This window comes from Zonotrichia albicollis, chromosome 13 (genome assembly GCF_047830755.1).
Source record: "Zonotrichia albicollis isolate bZonAlb1 chromosome 13, bZonAlb1.hap1, whole genome shotgun sequence".
NCBI classification, from domain to species: domain Eukaryota; kingdom Metazoa; phylum Chordata; class Aves; order Passeriformes; family Passerellidae; genus Zonotrichia; species Zonotrichia albicollis.
This window is the reverse complement of record NC_133831.1, coordinates 1,808,629-1,832,499: the sequence shown is the minus strand read 5'-3', so window position 1 is coordinate 1,832,499 and position 23,871 is coordinate 1,808,629. Positions and strand designations below refer to the sequence as shown.

The 23,871-nt window shown below is 63.2% G+C and overlaps 2 protein-coding genes across 6 annotated transcripts in view; one reads left to right on the top strand and one right to left on the bottom strand.

Annotated features, from left to right (window-relative positions):
- ZFPM1 (zinc finger protein, FOG family member 1) overlaps nucleotides 1-19,986 on the top strand; it is a 36,406-nt gene extending 16,420 nt beyond the window's left edge. Inside the window, exons 3-10 of the mRNA XM_074550751.1 lie at nucleotides 2,513-2,602; nucleotides 11,930-12,063; nucleotides 14,477-14,579; nucleotides 15,442-15,651; nucleotides 16,182-16,412; nucleotides 16,703-16,798; nucleotides 16,882-17,031; nucleotides 17,366-19,986. Coding sequence (XP_074406852.1) covers nucleotides 2,513-2,602; nucleotides 11,930-12,063; nucleotides 14,477-14,579; nucleotides 15,442-15,651; nucleotides 16,182-16,412; nucleotides 16,703-16,798; nucleotides 16,882-17,031; nucleotides 17,366-19,560 — 3,209 coding nt within the window. The 3' untranslated portion in view covers nucleotides 19,561-19,986. The remainder of the gene's footprint in view (nucleotides 1-2,512; nucleotides 2,603-11,929; nucleotides 12,064-14,476; nucleotides 14,580-15,441; nucleotides 15,652-16,181; nucleotides 16,413-16,702; nucleotides 16,799-16,881; nucleotides 17,032-17,365) is intronic.
- A 1,075-nt stretch (nucleotides 19,987-21,061) lies between these two features.
- CIDEC (cell death inducing DFFA like effector c) lies at nucleotides 21,062-23,655 on the bottom strand. Of its 5 annotated transcripts, none has more exons than XM_074550748.1 (6): nucleotides 23,528-23,655; nucleotides 22,352-22,423; nucleotides 22,086-22,227; nucleotides 21,843-21,992; nucleotides 21,556-21,740; nucleotides 21,062-21,460 (listed from the first exon to the last, which is right to left on the bottom strand). In XM_074550748.1, exons 2-6 carry the CDS (start codon nucleotides 22,399-22,401, stop codon nucleotides 21,268-21,270), a joined length of 720 nt encoding a protein of 239 aa, XP_074406849.1. In that variant the 5' UTR covers nucleotides 22,402-22,423; nucleotides 23,528-23,655; the 3' UTR covers nucleotides 21,062-21,267. The 5 variants fall into 5 exon arrangements, with proteins under 5 accessions (XP_074406849.1, XP_074406845.1, XP_074406848.1 ...); XM_074550744.1 differs by having other exon boundaries at nucleotides 23,577-23,653; XM_074550747.1 differs by lacking the exon at nucleotides 23,528-23,655 and adding an exon at nucleotides 23,385-23,508.
- Between the last annotated feature and the right edge of the window lie 216 nt (nucleotides 23,656-23,871).

Below are 23,871 nucleotides of genomic sequence, written 5' to 3'. Positions count from 1 at the left end.
GAGCCCTGCGCTGTCCCTGCTGTCCCCTCCCACGGGGACGGGCCCTGCCAACAGAGCAACCTGCTGGGATTAGCTCAGGATGCAGCCTGGCCACCCCTCGGGGCTGGTGGGACAATGACAGCCCCATGTCCCTGCAGGTTTCCATCCCTGTGGGGACAGCCCCGTGTCCCTGGGGGTTCCCTCCCTCTGACACCCTGGGGACAGCCCCATGTCCCTGGAGGAATTCCATCCCTTTGGGCACCCTGGGGACAGCCCCATATTCCTGGGGGATTCCATCCCTCTGGGACTCTGAGGACAGTCCCCTGTCCCTGGGGGTTCCATCCCTCTGACACCCTGGGGACAGCCCAGTTTGCAAAGTCATGTCCCTTGGGGTATGAAGTGACCCCCTTGGGGTGTGGAGTTACATAGTCAGGGTTTAAAGTGACCTTTCACAGGGATGTAAAGTGACATTTGGGATATAAAGTGACCCCTTAGGTGCAGGATGGCCCTTCCCCCTAGCTTGGGGTGCTAGTCACATTCCCTTGGGGTGCAAAGTCACGTTCCCTCGGGGTGCAAAGCGTCCCATGCCAGGGATGCAGAGTGACCTCTCGGGGTGCAAAGTCACATCCTTTGCAGTACAAAGTTCCTCTCCGCACCCATGGTGAAAGACACGTCCCTTGGGGTGCAAAGTTCCCCCGCTCAGGGGGACAAAGTCACATCCCCTGGTGTACCAAGTGACTCCCCCAGGGTGCCAAGCAGCCCCAGAGGGCACAGGTGGCCGTGGCACGGGTGGGCTGCGGGCACGGGGCAGTTGGTGGCACCGTGCTGCCCACGCAGCCGTCAGGCTGGAGCCGAGCTGTGCCCCACCCCAAAGGTGGCTGCGACTCAGGGCCGGGCTGAAACAGTCCCAGATATCCTTTGAGTTCCTTCCTGTGGAGGTGGGGGCAAATCCCAATCAGTTAATGTTTGCTGTGCCCTTTGAGATAACCGCGCCGGGGCAAGGCTGCGCCGGCTCACAGAGCTCCCGGCAAACCCCGCTGCCTCCAGCTGCATCTGGGGGAGAAATGTCCCCAAAACCAGGGCTGCCAGGCCATGGTGCAGCAGGGATCTAGGGCAGCCAGGCCATGGTGCAGCAGGGATCTAGGGCAGCCAGGCCTCGGGGCTCCAGGGATCCAGGGCAGCCAGGGATCCACCCAGCTGGGGCAGGGAAGGACCCCAACAGCCGGGATAGGGAAGGGGTGCTGAAAGTTGGGACAGGGAGGGATCCTGATAGTGGAGTAGGGAAGGGACACCAACATTTAGGGACCCTGGTAGCCCCAACAGGATGAGGTAGGGGGAAATCACAAGGCAGGGAAGAGACCCCAATAATGAGGGGCAATCCTGATAGTGGAATAGGGAAGGGACACCTTATATAGCTGGGACAGTCAGGGACACCAACATTTAGGGACCCTGATAGCCCCAACAGGACAAGGTAGGGGGAGATCACAAGACAGGGAAGGGACCCCAAGAATGAAGGGCAAGGAAGGCACTTCAGTAGCTGGGGCAGGGAGGGGACCCCGGTATTTGGAGCAGGCCAGGGACCCTAAAGCTGTGACAGGGAGTTCACCCTAGTTGGAGCAAGCAGAGACCCCGATTTCAGCAAAAGGACCCCAACAGCCAGAGCAGGGAAAGGATCCTACAGCAAAGCAGGGCAGGGAGCCTGATAATTGGAACAGGGAGGGGACCTGATAAGTGGAGCAAGGAAGGGACCCCAGTATCTGAGTCAGGGAGGTCTCCCAGGCAAACTTTGCTCGCTGGTGGAGAGAATCAGGGCCCTTATCTGATGGGGGAGCAGGGCTGGGGGCGAGGAGCTGGAGCCGGGGCGCGGAGCTGCACCTGGCACTGGCCTGCCTCGATAAAGAGGTGATAGCAGAGATAAGGCCCAGCAGCAATAACGGCCACTAAAGCTTTCAGCGCGATGGATAAAAATCGATATGCCAGGCACTTTGATTTATAGCCAAAAATAATAGGACTTTTATACCCGGTGATTGATTTATTTGATGTTAATCATGGCGCTTATCACCTGTATTAATAATCTGCAGTGGTGGTGACGTCACCCCTGGGCGGCCGCGGTGGCGCCGATCGATTGGGCTCCGCTGCTCGATCCGCCCGGGACGCCAAGGCAAACATGTACTTTGGGCACTAATCTGCCACACTGTCATATGCAGATTGCCTTTATCAGCCCATCTCCAGCAGCAGTTAATGGAGAAAATAATTGTTATCAAGTTGCTATGAATACGCCACAAATAGAGCCGTGAGGGGAGCGGGGCTCGGCCCGCTGGCGTGGCACGGCGTGGCGTGGCATGGCATGGCACGGGTGTGCCAGGGGGTTGGGGTGGGCTGATGGGGCACTCCCAGGGGGATGTGAATGCCCTCCCTGTGCCCATCCCAGCCCTGGGTGTTGGGTGTCGCTGCTCTGGTGGTCCCAGCCCCTGTGGAATGCTGCCTCTGGAATGCCCTGCTCTGACCTGCTGCCTTCCCCCTCCTGCTGCAGAGTCCAGAGATGCTCTGGAGAGTCCAAAGGAGCCAGAGAAGCCAGATCCTGGAGAAAACCCCCAGGAGCCAGACAGCTGGAATGGGCCAGGTGAGTGTCTGCTGTGGGGCTGTCCTGCTCCATCCCAGTGTCCTGAGTAGATCTGCTGGAACAGCCTCCAGCATTCACCTCCTCTTGCAAACACCAGTATGAGAGGAGCACTGGGAGCTGGGCAAGCTGCAAACCCCAGAACCCCTGCAGAGGGGAGGTGTGAGGTGATGGGTGTGATCCCTGACATCTCCAGGGCGCTGTTGGGATGGCAAAGCATGGATGTGGGAGCAGCAGGGATGCCATCCCCACAGCTGGCATCACACTCCCTGGCACTGGCAGGGTTTGGGCCCGTCCTGTGTTGCACCAGGGCACTTCACCAACATCCTGGCAACCACAAGAGCGACGCTGGGGTGGTTTGGTGATGCTTATCAAAACCCCAAGGAGCAAATTCAGCCTCTATCTCCCCCTGGTATCTCCACGCGGGCACGGGGGCACCAGCGAGGCCAGGCTGGCCCTGTGGGCACCCCCAGCCCTATCACCCACTTATCTCCAAAGCCACGGGGTTACAGACGTGTGCCACACAGATTCACAGAATCAGGGAATGTCTGGGGTAGGCAGGGAGCTCTGGAGGTCATCCAGCCCTAGGCAGGGACACCTGGGGCAGGTGACACAGGGACACATCCAGGTGGGTTTGGGATGGCTCCGGACAGGAGACCCCACACCCTCCCTGGGCAGCTGTGCCAGGGCTGTGCCACCCTCCATGGGAAGCTCTTCCTCATGCTGAGGTGGAACTCCCTGTGGCTTAGTTCGTGGCCATCACTCCTTGATTGGGGCTGTGGTTGTTCCACTGGGAGTGGCTCCTGGCAGGTGGATGGGGATGGCACCAGGAGCACCTGGCACTCCCAAGGGTGAATGGGCCACATTTTGGGCACATTTTGGGCCCTGTAGGTGCTGCCCACACCCTGCTCCTCCCAGGGGAGCTCCCAGCTTTGGCTGGGGGTGTTGGGCAGAGCTGGAGGACAGCGATGGCCCTTTGGGGATGGCCACACCTGGCAGGTCCCGCTGTGTCCCCAAGGCCACCAGGCTGCAGCAGCCCTGGGAAGCAGTGCCTGCCAGCACACGTGCTCCTCCTGCAGCTGTCCAGATCCCCACAGTCCCCTTCCCCTTCCCGAGGGGAAGCTCCTGCCGGCCCCGCTGATATCCCAGCCCTTCCTGCCTGTGGTGTCCAGGAAGGAGCTGGAGGCCACCCCCTGCTCCTCCTTATCTGCTCCCAGCCCTTTGCCCCCAGCGCTCCCGGGGCAGGGTGGGATGGGGCTGCACCTCCCACCCCACATTGCCCCCATTCCCTGTGGGGTCACCACACCGTGCTCATCCCAAATCTCCCCAAGGAGCCTGGCTGAGGCCGTGCCACCCCTTCCCCTTCCCCTCTGGGTTATTTGCATTCTTTATGTAAAAGAGATTTGACGGTGGGGCCCTGCAGCCCGTGTGCGCTGTGTGATGGGAGCGGTGCTGGTGTCGGTGGCGGGAGCTGCCGGCGATGCCGCGCCGATAGGATGTTCCAACCGCCGCCATGGCCCGGCTATCAGGGGCTCTGCAGGCTCGCCCTTTATCGGGGATGGAGCTGCCCAAAAGGGAAGCTGGGAGCAGCCTGGCTTGGCTGCTTTATCGGGCAGGATCCGCCGGCTGTCAGCGCGAGGATGCGCCGCGCCCGGGGGGCTCCGATTGCACCCCCACAGAGGTTTGGGGATCACTGGGTCACCACCACTGTGGGTCAGGGATCCCAAGGGTCATCCTGCTGATCCAGAGGGGATGTGGCCTGCCAGGAGCTCGCCCTGGGGCTGCCTGGCTCCTCCTGGCAGGAATGAGGAGGGTTTTGGTTTAGCTTTGCAGTGACCTTGTTCCCTGGAGGGCACTGAGGCTTGTCCAGCTGATGGGCAAGTTCACAGGAGCTGGAGGATGAAATCCCAAACTTGGGAGCCTTTACAGGTGTAAGGACTCACCACCCCTTCATCCAGAGTGCTGGGACAGCCTGGCTCTGTTCTGTTCTGCTTGCCAGTGGGATCATGGCCGTGCTTTGTGCTCACTCCATCCTCTGGCAGGGCTGGAGACAGGATGTGCATCCTTCCCAGATTCCCCCAAACCATCCCAAATTCCCCCAAACCCTTCCCCACAGCCCCTCCATCCATGCCTCAGGTTTCCTTCTTTCCTTCTCATTTTGGTTTGCCCTGAACAAGGGTGGGTAGCAGAGGATTTCAGGATCACCCAGAGCCTCCAGGGCTGCCCCATCCCTGCCCTGCCAACCTCAGCAATCCCAGCTAGCTTTCCAGGAAGGATAAGAGGAAAAACTCTGCAAAATGCACATGGAGCTGGTGCAGGAATGCAGCAGAGAGCCCTGCTGAGGGTCAGGCTGCTCAGCCTCATGATGAGCACCAGAGGATTCCCTCTGGGAGCTGCTGCAGCCCCTGGGGATCCTGGATTCTTCCCTTTGCACCAGGTAGGATGGAGATTTTTGCTTTTGTCCTTGTGGGAGCAGCACAGGCAGGGACAGGATTGGAGCTGTGACCAAACCCAGCGTGGCTTTTGCGTTATCCCACCTGGGAATTCCCAGGGAATTCTTCACCCCCTTTCCTACACCAGCATCACTTTGCAGCTCCACCTTGCTGAACTCCCTTGCCTGTTCGGGCTTTATTTAATATCCAATTGCTAATTATGAACTATTAATTTAATATTAATATTTCCTCTGGGCAGCAGTGATGGCTCTGGGTTGATTACAGAGCTCAGGCTCCTCTCCTGATCCCCCAAACCCCTCACCCCCATCCTCAATATCAGGATGGCACAGAGCAACTCCTCATTTTTATTTTTTTTTTAGTGCATCTAATTAAAACTCCCAAGTCCTTTTTTTTTTCCCCCCCTTTTCCTCCCAGCTCGCCCTTCCCTTCAGTTGTGTTTATCTCCCTCCTCAATAATCTCTGGCTGCCCAGGGTTTGTCTGGAAACCTCAAGGTTCATTATCGGGGCGAGCAGGGCACAATGGGGGGGACGGCTCCTCCAGGGGGGGACAGCACCCCCACATCTGCCCCGTCCCTCCCCCTCCACCCTGGCATGTGTGGGTGGGAATTATTATCCCAGCTATTCCCTGTTATCGCTGGGAGAGGAGCAGCAGAGAGTTGTGTCTGTGGGAGGCTGCTGGGGGATGGGGGCACTTGGGGTTCAGGGCATTGGCACCCCCAGTGTCCCAAATCAGGGGGGCCCAGCACCCTGAAATCCTCCCATGTGTGTCCTCCTGCCAAAGGCAGCGGGGTGGGGACCAGCCCAGCACTGATGGTGGCACCTGTCCCTGGTTGGGGATGAGGAAGAGCAGCTGGGAGTGTCCCCCTGTGCCTGGGGTCACTGCAGGGTGGAGGGGACAGGCTGGGGACACTGATGGTGAAGGGATGCTCTGACTGGTCTGGGGATGTTGCTGAGTGGATGATCAGACCAGTTTGGGGACTCAGCTGGGGTGGAGGGATGCTCAGGGTGTTGGGGACAGTATGGAGGGATGCTCAGGGTGTTGGGGACAGTGACAGTGTGGAGGGATGCTCAGGGATTTTGGGGACAGTGTGGAGGGATGCTCAGGGATTTTTGGGGACAGTGACAGTGCGGAGGCATGCTCAGGATGTTGGGGACAGTGACACTGTGGAGGGAGGGATGCTCAGGCATCTGTTCCCATTTTCCCTGGCATTTTCCTGCACTCTGAGCCCTGAGGGTGATGCCTCCAGGCTGGTGCTGATTGACAGCTGTCAATCACTCACCTTCCTGCTCCGCCCTGCCTGGATCTAAAGAATTGGGAAAATTTGGGGCTTGAACCCCCCATCTCCATGTGGGTACCCCCCCAGGGGTTCTCCCACCCCCCAGGCCCTGGGGCTGTGGCAGGGTCCCCCTGTGCTCCCCTCCCCTTTCCGCTCGGGATATCTTCCCTCTGCATCAGCTCCGGGGCCCCTGCATCCCCTTCCTCCCCTCTCTGGCTTCCTGCCCTCCCCAGTGCCCTCCTCCTGCTGCCTGGGCACAGCCAGGGGTCCCAGGAGAGGGGACAGGGTGTCCCTGGCACAGGGGTCCTGCCATGCTGGCAGCCCCAGGGCAGCCAGGAAGTTTTCCTCCTTCCCATCCTTCCTGAGCTCTTTCTGGTGTTTTCCCCAGTGTTTATTCCTGTCCCAGGACACAGGTCACAGGTCCTGTGTGTTTCCTGCATGTCCCTTGTGAGGAGGACCCCAGGGAATGGGGGCTGCCTTGGGATGGCATGAGAACCCCTTGGGATGGGGGACAGAGCAGGGACAGGGCACCCCTGGCACAGAGGTCCTGGCAGCCCCAGGGAAGCCAGGAAGTTTTCCTGCTTCCCATCCTCCCTGAGCCTTTCCAGACCTTATTCCCAGCATTTCCATCCACATCCCTGCAGGCACAGGTGCCAGTTCTGTCCTGGGATGGGAACCCCTTGTCATGAGGGATGGGCACCCCTCGGGACGGGCACCCCCTCCCAGCCCCATCCCAGCAGGGCACAGCAACACCCCAAAGGCAAATGTCTGGCAATGCTTATCAGCCCATCCTGCAGGGGCAGGGCACCCCAGCTTCCGTGGGGTGATCCCGGGGCACACGTGGCACGGCCGGTGCCACCCTGCCAGCAGCGCCTGCCAGCTGTGCGCCACAGCTGGCGAGCAGAGCGGGCCCTTTTGGGGTGCAGCCCCCCCTGTGCGTGCAGCCCCCCCTGTCCAGCCCCCCAGGAGCTGGGTGGTGCCCAGGGGCAGGGCTGGCTGCTCCATTATCCAGGGGCAGGGTTCAGCCCGATAAGGAGTCGCTTTTGGACTCGGGCAGCAAACAATCAATAAGTGGCGAGCGATGGGCAGCAGAGATAAAGGCAGAGATCCCCCCTGGCTCCCGCCCCACCGGGGCCTCCCCAGCACCCCAAAGCAGGGCACAGAGCCCAGCTGTGCCACAGCCATCCCCTCTGCACCCACAGAGCTGAGCCCAAGCAGGCTGAGCCCAGCAAGGCTCGATTTAAACCCTCCTCACTCCTTTGTCGTCCCCAAGGCTGCCCTGATTACTCGAGCACCCGGGACGGCAAAGCCGGGATAATCTCCTTAGCCCCTTTGGAGAGATTTCCCTTTGTGAGCCGAGGTGAAGAGTGGAGATGCTGCGTGTTCACAGCTTAAGACTCTTCCCAATCGGCTCCCTCCATCTTATCGGAGCGGTGCCATCACATCATTGCAGTAGTTGAGTTGTCAGGATTTATTCCTTCCGCCGCGCTCTCGCCGCTTCTAAAAACAGCAGCTGGGGCCAGGCTGGGGAACTGGGGGGAAATGGGGGGAACTGGGGCTTCTCCAGCTCGGGTTTCCCCAGGCAGGAGCAGGGGAGCCAAGGGAGGTTGGGTACCCATTGATGGATCCATCCATCCATCCATCCCAGGGCCAGGCCGGCTCCTGCAGCCACCCACATTGGCTCCTGGATGTTCCAGGGGTGCAGCCACATCCAGGCACCCACGTTTGCTTTCCTTGCAGGAGGGAAGGGCAGAGGGTGCCAAACCATCCATCCCATCCCATTTCAAGCTGCTCCTGCATCCCTTTGCCTCCCGCATCTACAGGATTTGAACCACATCCAAATGAACTGTTTGGTCCCTTAGCAGGAATCTGGAGACCCATCCATCCATCCATCCATCCATCCATCCATCCATCCATCCCTCCATCCCTGTTTCCCAGTCTCTCCGTGCCCAGGGCTGGCTCTGGCTGTGCCCCCCAGGCTGGCACAGAGCAAGGTGACTGATCCCAGGCTGTGATCCAATGACACACTGATAGCACTATTTATCCTGATTGTATCCAGGCAGCTGCAAACACTGCAGGGCCCTCCAAGCCTGGGTGCCCGCTGAGGGGCAGAGCAGTTGGTCTGGATGGGGTTCAAGTGCTCTGGATGCAGCTGAGGCAAAGGGATGCAGGAACAGCTTGGAATGGGATGGGGTGGGATGAATGGGTTTGTCTGGGGGTCCTCTGCCCTTCCCTCCTGCTCGCTCCCACAAGGAAAAAAAATGGATGTGGCTGCATCTCCAGAGCTTCCAGTGCTGCTCCTGGCAGTGCCATTCCTGTCCCTGGCCCTGGCCATGCTGTGGTCACTGTGCCCATGGGCTCTGACCGTTCATCTCCATCACACCCCGTGCTGGAGCAAGGCTCAGTCATGCCTCCCTGGAATTGTGCATCCCCACAGCTTCCTCCCTCCCCTGTGCCCACCCTGGACCCTCGGGGTGGGTGGGAATGTGGGTGTCAGCCGTGCCTGCTTGGCCATGGGGTGGTGACAGGATTAATCTTTGCTCCTGGCACAGCTCAGCCGATTCCTTTGGAATCTCTTGATGGGAAGATAAACCAGGAGCAGCCCCGTGTTCCCTGTCCCTGTCACACCAGGCAGGTGCACCTGCCTCTCTGGGGGCTTTTCCTCCCTTCCTTCCTTCCTCCCTGCTGCTTTTCTCTGTGCCCCAGAGCAAACAGGCCGGTCCCTGCCCCGATTTGGTTAATGAGCTGGGAGATAAGCCCTGCTCCCTGATAAGGAGGGACCGATGGCCAGGTGAGATACCTGGGGGGTGTTCACCTGCCAGGGGATCCCACAGGGAGCTGCAGCTCAGGGACTTTGCTCCAGGGCACCCCAGGGGCTGGCAGCAGCTCTCCCCAGCCTTGCAGGCAGTGGGATGTGCCCGGATCCAGGTGGGAGCAGTGGGATCACTCCCTGGTGGTCCCACATGGGGACACAGCTTGCTGCCTTTGGGCTTTGTTCCCAGTGTGGAGCACAGAGCATCTCCCAGGCTTCCCCATCATGTTCTCTGTTCCCTCTCAGCAGTGCTGTGTGTTTAGCTGGAAAAAAATCATCTTTTCCCTCCTTTTTTCCCTCGCTGTGTTAACATGGATGCAGCACAGGGGCTCTGCAGCATCCCTGGCTGGCCCAGGCACACTCATCCCTCTGGGGGAGCTCCCAGCACCACGGAGCAGGGGTTCAGCACCATCAGTGGGGTTCCAGCACCCCGTTTTGGGGCGGGTGGAGGCCGTGGGGCTGGCGGGAACGGGGCTGGCTGTGGCAGCACTATTTTTGTCCCCCTGTCTGGAACGGTTTTCTCTTTATCAGCGCCTGCGTGTTTTCTCTGCTGGGGATTGATACACACAAGATGAAGTGCTCTGACATGGGAAGTGTCAGGCGAATGCTCTTATCTCAGAGACATGGTCTCCTGACCCAAACGCTGCTGATTACCACTGAGACGGGCAGGGGGGGCACCCGCAGGGGGACGTGGCCGTTGGGCTCCGGGCCCCAAAAGCAGCCGGGATCTTTGGGGTGCCAAAGGCAGAGGGGCTGCTGGGGGTTTAGGGGTGCAGGGGAGGGTGGGGATGCTGAGGCTGCGGGAGTCCAGCACTCCAGGAGTGTTTTGGGATCAGATTGGAGGTGCTGGAAGTGTGGAATAATGTGAGGTCTGACTGCCCTGCTCAGCCACTCTGGTGGTCACTCTGCTCCCTCCTGCCTTCAGTCCTTCATGGACCCTTCCTCAGGCTCAGTTTGTGCCAGGGAATAAATCCCAACAGCTCCCTCATCCCTCCTCCTCCTCCTCCTCTTCCCTGTGCTGAAGGAAATGGGCAGGGGGGGATGCAGGGCAGGAGGGTGCCAGGGATGTGTGGGATGCAGGATGGGAGGATGCCAGGGATGCAGGGCACGCACAGCCTGTGCCATGCTCATCCCCAAAACCCCTTTGCAGGGATGAGATCCCAGCTGGACACAGAGCTGGGATCTCCATGGATGGCCAGGGTGCCTTTGGGAGCACTGTGGCTCCAGGGCCTCCCAGGCTGTCTCAGTGGGCAGAACAGGGCAGCTGAGGCAGAGCCCATCACCAGCAGGGCTGGGGGCTCTGCACAGGGCTGTGGGGTGGCAGGGACCAACCTGGTGACCCCAAACACCTCGGGGAGCCCGGACACCTCCCAGTTCTGCCGGGATGGCACCGGCTGCTCCCCTGGGATGAGCTCCAGCAGTGCCCGGGGTGGCCAGAGGGGACCCGCGGGTGGCAGTGGCACCTGGGCCATGGCAGGTGACACCACCCAGCTCTCCCAGTCGCTCACCTCAGCTCACCCCAGCGCCGGGAGGATCCAGATGTCAGCCCTGCTAATAAACACATCAGATTTCAATCTCTGCAGCCCTGGGATCGCTTTATCCTCCCCGCGCTCCCGGCTCCAGAGGCAATTTTGCCTTCAGCCAGCGCAGCCTCCTCCTGTCCCCGGCACCCGGGACTGCCTGCAGCCCCTCGGGGCTCGGGGGGCTCTCTGTCCTGCCCTGCAGGGCTCGGGCACACACGGGATGGGTTCATTCTGTGTCCCCGGGGAGCTGCTTGGTTTTGGGGGGCAGCATCCATTGAGGGGCAGGCGGCACATCCATCTGGGTATTGGTTACCTGCCATCTTATCTGCGCTCCCAAAGACAAAGGCACAGTTAAAACATTTTCGAGCAGCCTTCATAGCGTATTCACATGTTATCTAACCCATTAAACCAGAGCCTTATCAGATAATCAAAGCCATTAAGCCCTGAAGCTGCTGCGACTTCGGGTGCGGGGATGGGAAACGCTCCTTCCTCTGCCCGGGGCCGTGCTGGGACCCCCGGGCTGGGCTGGGACCCCCCATGGGACCCTCACCAGCAGCTCCAGACAGGTGCCCACCCCCCCGGGATTTGGGGTGCTGCAGTCCAGGGGGTTTTGGGGCACATCCCACTGATGCTGTGCGTGTCCTGCAGATGAGCTGGAGCTGGAGGTGCAGTCCCACACCCCAGGGATTTGGGGTGCTGCAGTCTGGGGTGTTTTGGGGCACATCCCACTGATGCTGTGCGTGTCCTGCAGATGAGCTGGAGCTGGAGGTGCAGTCCCACACCCCCGGGATTTGGGGTGCTGCAATCGGGGAGGGTTTTGGGGCACATCCCACTGATGCTGTGCGTGTCTCCCCGCAGATGAGCTGGAGCTGGAGATGCAGTCCCACACCCCAGGGATTTGGGGTGCTGCAATCGGGGAGGGTTTTGGGGCACATCCCACTGATGCTGTGCGTGTCCTGCAGATCAGCTGGAGATGCAGTCCCACACCTCCAGGATTTGGGGTGCTGCAGTCGGGGAGGGTTTTGGGGCACATCCCACTGATGCTGTGCGTGTCTCCCCGCAGATGAGCTGGAGATGCAGTCCCACACCCCCAGGATTTGGGGTGCTGCAATCGGGGAGGGTTTTGGGGCACATCTCACTGATGCTGTGTGTGTCTCCCCGCAGATGAGCTGGAGCTAAAGTCCCACACCCCCGGGATTTGGGGTGCTGCAATCGGGGAGGGTTTTGGGGCACATCCCGCTGATGCTGTGCGTGTCTCCCCGCAGATGAGCTGGAGCTGGAGGTGCGGGATGGGCACAGACGGGTGCGGAGCCGCCGCAGCCTCCCCGAGGGTTTCTCCTGGGGCCCCTTCCCGGGCAGCATCCACAGCGAGCCGGCATCGCCGGGCCACGGCGACACGGTAAGGAGCACCCGAGGGGACAGGGAGCACGGTGAGGTGGAGGAAACATTCTTTGGGATGAGAAGTCCCTGCCCGAGCTGCTCAGGTTCCTCAGGGAATCTCCTGCTTTGAGGTTTCCCTGCCAGCCCAGAGCGTTCCTGCAGGCAGGGGACAGGAGGACATTGCCATCCGCTCTGCACAGGCTGCTTGGTGGCACCTGTCTCCTCACAGGGGAGATGGGATCTGCCTTTTCCCGTCTCAGATTTGCTCCCTGGGGACTCTGGTGGTGCCTGGGAAGGACCAGCAGCCGTGGGGACGGGGCAGGAGAGGAGCACCAAGGGGGTGGTGGCTGTTGGTGCCATCACTGGGGGAGCAGCAGAGGAGGGAGGTGGCCACGAGTGTGACTCTGGGTGTTTTTAGGCTCTGGATCCTCCATCCCAGCCACATCCTTCCCTCCACATCCCCCATGAGCCGCACACAGGCAGCTCCAGCCCAGGATCCTCAAGCCCTGGTTCCATCCCCACCTCTTCCTCCTCCTCCTCCTCTCTCCTTTGCTCTTTTTTTTTTTTTTCTTTTCTTCCTTTTTTTTTTTTTAAGCTCAGGCCCGTTTATCTTTGCTGAATTAAATCCTTGATTAACCCTTATCTGCCCAGTTTGGCTCCCTATCTCCCGCTTGGCGCCGTGTGTCCAGACACCCGGTACAGGATGATTGATTTCCCCAAGATATGCTCAGCTTTTTTCTGATACTTCATTTATTGTCTAAATATTTTTGCTCCCATTTCAGCAGCTCCCTTATCGAGCCCGGCTGATGATTCCCAGCCCTGCTCTCCTCTGCCACTCTCCTCCCTCCCTATCTCTGCTCGGGGAAGGGAGGAAGGAATTGCAGCCCCATCCCTGATAGGGGCTGTCACCCTCAGGTCCTTTCCTCTTTGTTGCTGGCGGCGCTGGGGGGGGGTGCAGGGGGTCTCCCCCAAATCCTGCCTGGCTCTGCTCTTCATCTCCGGGGAATAAATCCCAAACAGCTCCCTCATCCCTCCTCCTCCTCCTCCCTCCGGAGAGATGTGGAGTGGTGGGAGATGATCCCAACCTGGGGTTTTGGTGGGAGCTGGGAGCACTGGGTGTCTTTGATATTCCGTGGTGTGGAGCACCGTGTGTCCCCATGGGATGAGGGAGAAGGAGAAAGAAGAGGAGGGAAAAGAGCAGGAGCAGGACGAGGAGGAGGAGGAGGAAGATGCCCACTCGTCCCCACCTGCTCCCACAGGGTTCCCCCAAGAGATCCTTGCTCGGGAGGGTGTGCAAACCCTCAGGCAGACAGCTCGGGGTGCCGAGGGCAGGTGAAGCCCCTCTGGGACTGTCCCCAGCCCCCGGGTGCCCGTGTCCCCCCCGGGCCGGGCAGGGCCGTGCGGATGCGCTGCCGGCGGATGCGGAGCAGCTCGGGTTTCAGATGGGTGTGCGATGGTTATCGGGCTGTGCAGCCACACAGCGACCTCTTTGTTCAGGGAGAACAAGGACGGGCTTCACGCCGGGCTGGGGCCGCCGTGGGGAGCCGCCGTGGGCACCCCGGGGTGCTGGGGGCACCTTGGGGTGCAGGGCAGGCAGCCCCTCCAGGCAGGGGTGTCCCCATGCCAGGAGCAGAATTTCCAAGGGATCCTGGGGTCCCAAAGCCCCCAGCCCCATTTCCCGTGTCCACAGGGGCAGGGGAGGTGCACCCACCTGTGGCAGTGTCACACTTGTGTGCCACATCCATGTGCCGGTATGTCACACACGTGTCACACCCCTGTGCCAGTGTGTCATACACACATGTGACACCCTTGTGCCAGTGTGTCACACCCATGTGCCAGTGTCACACACATGCACCAGTGTGCCACACCCATGTGCCAATGTGTCACACACATGTCACACCCATGTGCCAGTGTGTTACACCCATGTGCCAGTGTGTCACACCCCTGTGCCAGTGTCACACACATGCACCAGTGTCACACACATGCCTTGGGGGCTTTATCAGGCTGCCAGCACTCGGCTCCTGGCAGTGATAAGGCCCCAACTGGCTGTGACTGTCAGGCTGAGTTGGAGGGGTTGGAAATATTGGGATGGATAATTAGATTTCATATCGTTACTGCAGCAGCCATCGGAGGATCAGGGAGATTAATTTCCCCCCCCTTGTGCTCATTAATATTCATTAGAATGCGGGGAGGCTGAGCTGGGCATGGGCTGAGCAGGGAGTGCTGTGACCCCCTGGCAGCCCCTCAGTGTGACCCCAGCCCCATTTGGGGACCATGTGACCCCCCTGGCAGCCCCTCAGAGTGACCCCAGCCCCATTTGGGGAGTGCTGTGACCCCACGGCAGCCCCTCAGAGTGACCCCAGCCCATTTTGGGGAGCATATGACCCCACCTCAGTGTGACCCCAGTGCTGACCCCTGTCCCTGCCCCACAGAGCCCCCCCCTGACGCTGGTGCTGGGGGACGAGAGCTGCTGGCTGTCCCTGCTGCCCCTCGTGCCCGGAGAGCCCGATGCCAACGCCGTCATCTACAGGAAGGGTTGGTACTGGGGGCACTGGGGGTGGGTGGGAGGGGTCCCCATCCGTGTCCCCTGTCCCACTTCTGGCTGTCCCTGGGCTTGTCCCTGTCCCAGCTTCCCTGGGTGGCTGCAGCCAGTGGGGCTGGGGAGGGTCCCACCAGGAATGGGAGCAGGGATGGGCACAGGGATGGGAGCAAGAATGGGCACAGGGATGGATCCAGGGATGGGCACAGGGGTGGTTGTAAAGATGGGCACAAAGGTTCAGGAATGGGCACAAGGATTGACAGAGGAGTGAGTGCAGAGATGGGTGTAAGGATGCAGGGATGGGCACAGGGATGGGGACAGGAGTGGCCACAGGAATGGGTAAAGGAATGGGCACAGGGTTGGATGCATGGATGGGCACAGGGATGGGCGGAGGGGTGAATGCAGAGATGGGTGTATGGATGCATGGATGTTGGGATGGGCATAGATGTAGATGTGGCACGGATGGGTGCACAGATCACACAGGGATTGCACAGGGATGGGTGCAGGGATCGCACAGGGATGTGGCAGGGATGGACGCAGGAATGGGCACAGGGATGGATGCAGAGATCACACAGGGATTGCACAGGGATGGGTGCAGAGGTCGCACAGGGATGTCGCAGGGGTGGCACCGGGATGTGGCAGGGGTGGCACCGGGCTATGTGCAGACCCGGGCACAAGCCGGAGCGGCTCCGGGCGGGCGGTGCGGGCTCAGCGCGGGCAGACACCGCCATCTCCAGGCCGTGGCCGGGAGGGAGCAGCGGCCGTGCCGGGACTGCGGGCACAGGGCGGGACGGAGGGGCCGGGCCAGGCGGGCAGGACGGGGTGCGGTGTCCCCGCTCACCGCTGTCCCCTCTGCAGACGAAGCGCTGTGGTGCCGCACGACGCGGGCGCTGCGGGAGGACGAGCCCCTGAGCGCCCTGGTGGTGGCGGAGCCGCCGGCTGTCCCCAAGCACAGCGTGAAAGCCGAGCCCGGCGAGTCCCCGTACCCGGCGGCGCTGCACTCCGACATCCAGCTGCTGCCACAGCAGGCCGGCATGGCCGCCATCCTGGCCACCGCCGTGGTCAACAGTGAGGCCGGGGGGACACGGGGAGGGAGAGGCAGGGAGGGACACCTGGGGAGGGATGCAGGGCGGGACATGAGGGGAGGGACACTCGGGAAGGGACCCACAGGGAGGGGACACATGGGGAAGGACATGTGGGGAGGGACACATGGAGAGGGATAAGCACAGAGGGGCACACAGGGAGATGCGGGGAGGGACACATGGGGAGGGACATGGGAGACACGGAGAGGGACACACGAAGAGGGACACACAGAGAGGGACACGCTTGTATAGACACGCTGGGAGGGACACACGGAGAGGGACACACAGAGAAGGACACGTGGAGAAGGACACATGGGAAGGGACACACAGGGACATGCTGGGAGTGACACGGAGAGGGACACAAGGGGGGACACACAGAGAGGGACACGCTGGGAGGGACATGCGGGGAGACGCACACAGCACCACAGCCCTGCGGGGCTCCCCAGCTGGTCCCATAGCAATGTTCCTGTCCCCAGCCTGTCCCACAGCAGTGTCCCTGTCCCCTGCTCTCCACAGAGGACGTGTTCCCGTGCAAGGACTGCGGGATTTGGTACCGCAGCGAGCGCAACCTGCAGGCGCACCTGATGTACTACTGTGCCAGCCGGCAGAGCGCCCGCGCCGGCTCCCCCGCCCTGGACGAGAAGCCCAAGGAGACCTATCCCAACGAGAGGGTCTGCCCCTTCCCTCAGTGCAAGAAGAGCTGTCCCAGTGCCAGCTCCCTGGAGATCCACATGCGCAGCCATAGCGGTATGGCACGGCCTGGCATGGCACCCCTGGTCTGGAGGCTTTGGGGTGGCAGCATGGTGACGGGTTAGAGGAGGCTGAGCTGCTGGAGGGGAAGGGAGGATGCAGGGCTGGAGCACACTGGGCAGTGGGGTGAGGCTCTCCCCAGCTGGTTTGGGGCACTGGTTTGGCACAGCTCGCTTGTAGGTCTTTCCCCATCTCAGACCTGTAGAGACAGAGGGAGCTGGCCCTGTGGGTGTCCCCAGAGTCCCTGTCTCCCTGCCCTCAGCACTGAGTGTCCATCTGTCCGGCAGGAGAGCGGCCGTTTGTCTGCCTGATCTGCCTGTCGGCCTTCACCACCAAGGCCAACTGTGAGCGGCACCTGAAGGTGCACACGGACACCCTGAACGGTGAGTGACCCACGGGGACAGCCCTGTGCCACCCAGGGATGGGCACTGTCCTTCCTGCTCAGCCCCGTGCTCTGTCCCCTCAGGTGTCTGCCACAGCTGTGGCTTCATCTCCACCACGAGGGACATCCTGTACAGCCACCTGGTCACCAACCACATGATCTGCCAGCCAGGCTCCAAAGGCGAGGTGTTCTCACCTGGGTCAGCCCTTCCTGCTGCCAAACCCCTCGCTGCTGGTGAGTCCTAGGGCTGTGGCCATGGGGGACATGGGATGGCATTGTCCCCCAGGGCTTGTCCCCAGCTGGGCCTGCTGGTGGGAAGGGAGGTGGGGTTGGTACATTGTCCCTGTGCCAGGATGTTAGGAATGGGGAATGGGGTGCCAGGGGTGTTGGGAACAGGACATGGCAAACATCCCTCTGCCAGAATGTGTGGAACAGGGAACGGGGTGAGGATCCTGCCCTGGGGGTGTCATAACGGGGGGCCAGGGCAGCACCCCATGCTGGTGCTCCCAGTGCTGATCCTCCCTGTGCTGGTTCTGTTGGTGACACTGTCCCCTCTGTCCCCCTGCAGGGCTGAGCCAGCCGAACAACGCGTCCCTGCGCAAGTGCAGCCTGGGCGCGTTCCTGCCCGAGGCTCTGCCGGCCCTGCCGCCGCACGTGGTGCTGCCCGGCCCCGACACCGCTCCGGTACCGACACCGACACCACCGGTACCGGCACCGCCCGCCTCGCCCCCTGACCCCCGGGCCGGCAAACTCTCACCCCCAGCCCAGCCGCAGAACGGGGAAGGGCCTTCATCAGCATCCTCCTCATCCTCCTCCTCCTCCATGTCCGGCGAGCCCGTGCGCATCAAGGAGGAGCCGGCGGGCAGCCCGGCCAGCGAGGCGGAGGCGCCCAGGAGCGGGGAGGGGGCCGGCAGCCCCGAGGGCGGCTCCCGGACCTCGTCCCCCCGCAGCCTGGCATCGGCCAAGGTGAAGTCAGAGCTCGCCAGCCCCACGCCGGGCTCCAGCCCCGTGCCCAGCGAGCCGGGGACGGGCACGGCCGGCGGCACCGTGTTCCTGCCGCAGTATGTGTTCGGCCACGAGGCCGCCGTGGTGCCGCAGGCCTCGGAGATCCTGGCCAAGATGTCGGAGCTGGTGCACAGCCGGCTGAAGCAGGGCCACGGGGGCACGGTGCCACCTGCCATCTACACGGGCACGCCGCCGGTGCCCAAGGGTGCCACGTGCTTCGAGTGCGAGATCACCTTCAACAACATCAACAACTACTACGTGCACAAGCGCCTGTACTGCTCCAGCCGCCACCTGGCCGAGGACAGCCCCCCCGGGGCACGCAAGCTCAAAGCTCCCCCCGGGGCGCCCAAGGGTCCCCTGGCCCCGGGGACACTGCTGTCCCCTCAGGCGGGCAACGGGCAGGGCCCGGCAGTGGGGGACGGGGACGCCGGCCGCGATGCCACCCCGCCATCCGCCACACCGGAGGGCAAGGCTGAGGATGGGGGCACCAAAGCGGGGTCCCCCGAGGCAGAGGGGAACTCGGGGCGGTGCAGCGAGGACAGCCAGAGCCCCGGCAGCTCGGTGGGCGATGAGGGGGACGAGGACCCCAGCAAGACGCTGTGCGAGGCCTGCAACATCCGCTTCAGCCGCCACGAGACCTACGTGGTGCACAAGCGCTTCTACTGCGCCTCGCGGCACGATCCCCCCCTGCGCCGCCCCGCCGCCCCCAAAGTGCCCTTCCTGCCGCAGCCCCTGCGCACCCGCAAGCGCCGCAAGCTCTACGAGATCCACGGCGCCGCTCGCCGCCCCGCGGAGCCCCCGCCGGCCCCGGAGCCCCCGCCCGCAGAGCCGCCCGCGGCCGCCCCCGAGCCCCGCGCCAGCCCCATGGACGCCGAGGGTCCCATCGACCTGAGCAAGAAGCCGCGCTGGCAGAGCGAGCCGGCACCCACACCGGTACCGGCACCGGCGCCGCTGCTGCCCCTGGCCGACTACCACGAGTGCACGGCGTGCCGCATCAGCTTCAACAGCCTGGACGCGTACCTGGCGCACAAGAAGTACCAGTGCCCGGCCACGCCGCTGCAGCCCCGAACGCTGGAGCACCTGCAGAAGATGAAGGGCGCCATGGCCGCCCCGCTCAAGGGCCGGCACAGCCCCGGCAGCCCCGGTGAAGGGGACCCCGAAGGAGGGGTGCGGGTGAGGGCGGCCCCGGCGGGCAGCCCCGGCATCCCTTACCCCGGGGCGGACTCGCTGCAGCGTCACCCCAAGGGCTCCCTGCCGCCGCCGGGGGCCAAGGGTCCCCTGGCTGCCTGTCCCTACTGTCCCCTCAACGGGGCCATCAAGGGCGACCTCCTGGAGCACTTCCGAAACGCCCACGGGCTCTTCGTGGCCAAGCCGGGACCACCGGATGCGCCCGGTGCCAGCAGGACGCCCGAGCCCCCGCTGCCCGCCGTGTCCCCTCCGCGCCCGCCCGGCCCTCGCCTGCGCCGGGACAGCGCCAAGGAGGGCAGGGACAGCAGGGACAGCCCGCGGCCCCCCGGCTCGCCCGCCTCGCCCGCAGCCCCCGAGGCTCTGCGGGAAGCCCCCCGCAAGCCCCCCACGCCCCCCGCCTACACGGACAGGGGGGTGCAGACCCCCCCGGGCAAGGCCGTGCCCGGCCCGGTGCCCAACGGCAACCACAGGTACTGTCGCCTGTGCAACATCAAGTTCAGCAGCCTGTCCACCTTCATCGCCCACAAGAAGTATTACTGCTCCTCCCACGCTGCCGAGCACGTCAAGTAACCCCCCCGGAGTCCCCTGGCACCACTCAGGGGGCTGCAGGGGCTGGGGGGTGGAACCGGTGCCTGACACCCCCTCCCTGTGCAGGGGTTGGGGTGATGGAGGATCCCCCCAGGAGGCTCCACCGGGGGAGCTTTGGCATCTGGAGAGCCCCAAATGTCATCCAGGTTGGGGGGCGAGGACACTGGAGGTGGGGTCAGCCCCCACCTGTGCCCCGGGGGGAAACTGAGGCAGGAGGACTGTGCATAGCCCTGCCCTGGGGGCTGCAGGGGGCTTTGCCCCGTAGACACTACGGGGCTGGGGTGGGGGGCACGGCCCCCCAGGAAATCTGGGGGTGTCCCCACCGCAGAGCAGACCCTGCAAGGATGGAGCTGCCCTGGGAACTGTGTGTATAAATAAGTGTGTACAGAAATAAATATGTCTGCTAAACGCGTGTGTGGGGTGGGGGACACTGGGGGGGCTGGCATGGACACCAGCACCTCAAGGGGCTGGGCCATGGGGTGTGTACAGCCACGGTGACAGCAGGGACAGGGCATGATGTCCCCACGCTGTCCCCGCGTGGCTCCTCAGCAGCCATGGGGCAAAGTGCTGCTCCCAGATGGGGCTCAGCTGGTGCTGATGGCTCATTAATTATCAGGGTAATTAAGCCCCACAGCGTCGGGTGGGGCTCAGGTCTCTGCCACAGGAGCAGTCCCTGCCTGCAGCTCCAGACCCTGCTGTGGGTGCCCAGGTGAGTGCGGCTCAGGTCGGGTGTCCCCCACAGGGGACGGGGGGGGATGGCCCTAAGGACCCCCAGAGCATGGTTCCTCACCTCCCAACAGCTCATCCCAGTGCTTCCCAGTATTTCCAGTCCAGCAGAGGCAGGCAGTGGGTTGTTTCCTCCCCCTCCCACCCTCTCTGGCAGGGGTTGTGCCTCAGGATCTTTCTGGGAACACTTGGGGACAGTCCCAAGGGCCAGGTCACTAGAGCCCAGTGCCCCCAGCCCTGTTTGTTTCCCAGCTGGTATCCCTGGAGCTGCTGAGCCCTTGGGATGCCCCCGGACCCAGCCAGGCCAGCAGCAGCACCCAGGGTTGTGCAAGGCTGGGGTGGGCACAGGGACTGCCCCTGCCCAGGGCTGCCAATGGGGCTGGGGACCCCAGGGACCAGAACACCCCCTCGTGTCCCTCCCTCTGTGCCAGCCCTGCACAGACAGGGGCACAGGGAGATCTCTCATCCCTTTAAAGGGAGCAAGGGCAGGCATGGTGCCAGCTGCCACAGGCCAGGGCTTTGGGGTTAGCCCCATTACTGTGTTGTGGGTGTCTCAGCTCTGTGCCAAGGGGTGGGAGCCAGGCTCTGGTGCCAGGGAGGAGGAGGAGGATGATGAAGGCAGCAGCTCCCCTGGGGAAGCGCTTGCGACAGGTTCCCTCCTGGCACCTCTTACACCACCACCAGCTCAGGGTGCCAAGCAGTGCAAGGGCTGAGTATCCTGGGTGTCCCCCCCCACAAAGACAGCACAAAACACAGCTGAATTCAGGAGACCTTTACTTAAATAAATATATTTACAGAGCAGCAGCTATTCCAGAGCAGGCTTGGCCACACTCAGCCAGCGGAGTGCAAGGAGAGGCTGTGCCAGGCACCGTGGCAGCCTCTGCCCAGGCATTGACCTAGCAGGGTGCTGAGACCCCTGAGGGCTGGGGGGACAGCAGAGGGGACAGGCCAGGCCAGCCAGCCTCACTGTGACATCTTCTTGTAGGGCAGGGCGGGGAGGCTGCAGGGCAGGAGGTTCTGCAGGGGCAGCGAGTTCTTCTCCTCTTCCTTCTGCTCCTCCTCGGTGGCATCCAGGAGCTGCTGCATGTAGCACGAGGTGCCCAGCAGGACGTGGCCCGTGGCCTGCATGCTGAACAGCGCCCAGCGCAGGGCTTCCCTGGGCAGGGAGAGAGGGGTCAGCATGGCACAGCTGGGCTGGGCAGTGTCCCTGTCCCCAGAGCGTCCCCTGTGTCCCCAAACCCCCACACTCACTTCACCAGACGCCGGGCCCCGTAGCAGCGCAGGTCGTAGGACATGCTGTAGGTGCCATACAGGGTGGCTTTGACGTTGAGGCAGCCCAGGTCCTTCGGGTGGGTCTTGTACAGGTCGAAGGTGACGCAGGCGACATCGATCCTGCGCGGGGGCTTGCGGGACGGGCTCACCTGGTAGCCGCGTGTCTGTGGAACAGCAGCACCACGGTCACCTGCTGCACCCCATGCTCCCAATCCCACCTCAGCGTGGGACAGAGGGGACAAACCAGCCCCTCAGGGGTCCCTCACCTTGGGGGCAGTCCAGCTCTGCCCCTTGCTCAGGGCCATCAGGGCCGTGCCCTCCTCCAGGGTCCGGAAGAAGGATTCTGTCTCCACAGCGGTGCCGTCCTCATCCAGCACCAGCGCAATGGGCGCAGGCAGGGCCAGGGCGCTCTGGGCCTGTGGAGGGGCTGGGGGTGAGCAGGGCTGGGGGCAGGCCCTGGGCAGGCAGACAGAGCCCAGACAGAGGGACAGACAGACAGACAGACAGACCTGGCGCAGCAGCTCGGCCAGGCTGGGGGCCATGACACCCTTGCGCACGCTGCGGTCCCCGTTGCACACGCGGTAGGGCTTGGGCCGTGGGGCCGGGCCCGCCAGCAGCTGCTGGGTCATGGAGGCGCTGGCTGAGACACATCTGGGAAGGGACACAGGGATTGGGGTGTTCTGAGAGCCAGCAGTACCCCCTGGCAGTGACAGCACCCAGGGAGGGATCGGGGGGATGTCCCCCATGCTGGGGACAGGGGGTCCATGGCACTTACTTGGACACGGGGGCAGCCAGGCGCTGGCTCAGGGATTTGGCGTAGTCCATCTTCCAAAGAGCACGGAGCAGCCTGCGGGGAGGAAGGACAGTGGCTCCTGTCAGCTCAAGATCTGTTCCCACCAGCACGTCCAACTCTGCTCCAGGGGTTTTTCTGCTGCTTTCAGCTCCCGTCTGCTCCAGATCTCCCTGCTGGCAATGCCGGTGACAGAATTGAGCCTGAGCTCCGTCACCGCTGCCTTTACAGGGGCTGGTCCTGCCCTTTGGCCGGGGCCAGGCCAGCGGTGGCCGCCCGGCCAGAGTCCCCTGCCAGCAGGGCTCTTGCGCAAAGGGACACGCGGGGGCTGAGTCAGCGCTGGAGCAAAGGTGAGACAGCAGCCCTGGGCTCCTGGGAGAGGGCACCGGGGCTTTGGGGCCAGGGACACCCATGGGAGCACCCCAGCCCTGCCGCTCCAGGGGTGGCTCCAGCTTGGAGCCTGATCCAGGGGTATGTCCAGCCAGGAGCCTCACGGGGGTCCAGCAGAGCTCCCATCCTCTCACCTCCAAGGAACAGCAGCTCTTCTCCCGAGGATCCAGCCCGTCCTCCTCACCTGCCCTTATGTACCTGTCACAGAGGCTCCTCCCTCCCCAGGCCGCACCCTCCTGCCCGCCGGGCCCAATGGGACCGGTACGGCCGGGGAGGGACCGGGAGCTCGGGGTGGACCGGTTGAGGGGGCATCGGGAGCCGGGCCCGTCCGGCTGGGGGGACACCGGGAGCCGGGCGGGTCCGTTCGGGGAAGGTCCGGTTGACAGGGTCCCATCAATCCCTACAAACGCTCCCGTGGGTGTCACAGGACGGTGCCAGGCTGCTCCCAGGGGTGCCCAGGGACAGGAGGAACTGCACTGTCCACGAACCAAACCACGAGAGGTTCCCTCTGAACGCGAGGAGAGCCTGTGCCCATGGAGGGTGGCACAGCCCTGGCACAGCTGCCCAGGGATGTGGGGGCTCTTGTCTGGAGCCATCCTAAAGCCACCTGGATATGTCCCCGTGTCACCTGCCCCAGGTGTCCCTGGCAGAGCTCCCGAACATTCCCCGATCCGGCGGCACGCGGGTGCCCCGTCCCTGTGCGTGGGTGCGACCCGGGCACATCTGGAACCTGGCACATCCTTCTCCCTCCACGTGCACGCCTGCACACACCCCCAGTGCAGATGTTGGCGCGTTCACGCGTCCAGCTGTGCGCGCACACCTGCGCTCCGTCCATGCCGTGCGCGGCCCCTTTAAGAGACCGGGGGGGGGGGAATCAGAGCGCGCCCTCCCCCCTCCCCTCGCCTCGCGCCGCCGGGCCCCGTCGCGCGCGGATGACGTCACGCCATGGCCGCCCTGCGCCGCCGCGAGTAGAGGCCGCTCCGCCGCCCCGTCCCGCGCTGCCGCCGCCGCCCCGCCGGTCCCCGCCGGCCCCCGCCGTCCCGGGCCCGCCCCCGCCGCGCCCCGCACCGCGCCGGGCCCCCGCCGCCCCCCGACACCGGTGAGCCGCCGCCCGC

Bases quoted from the DNA above. Each gene is read 5' to 3' on its own strand.
- CIDEC (XM_074550746.1), bottom strand. From the start codon at position 22,779: ATGGGTGTCCCTGGCCCCAAAGCCCCGGTGCCCTCTCCCAGGAGCCCA. The intron at 21,993-22,085 runs GTCTGTCTGTCT...GCCCCTCCACAG, and splicing joins TGGCCGAGCTGCTGCGCCAG to GCCCAGAGCGCCCTGGCCCT. The intron at 21,741-21,842 runs GTGAGGGACCCC...GCTGTTCCACAG, and splicing joins AGAGCTGGACTGCCCCCAAG to ACACGCGGCTACCAGGTGAG.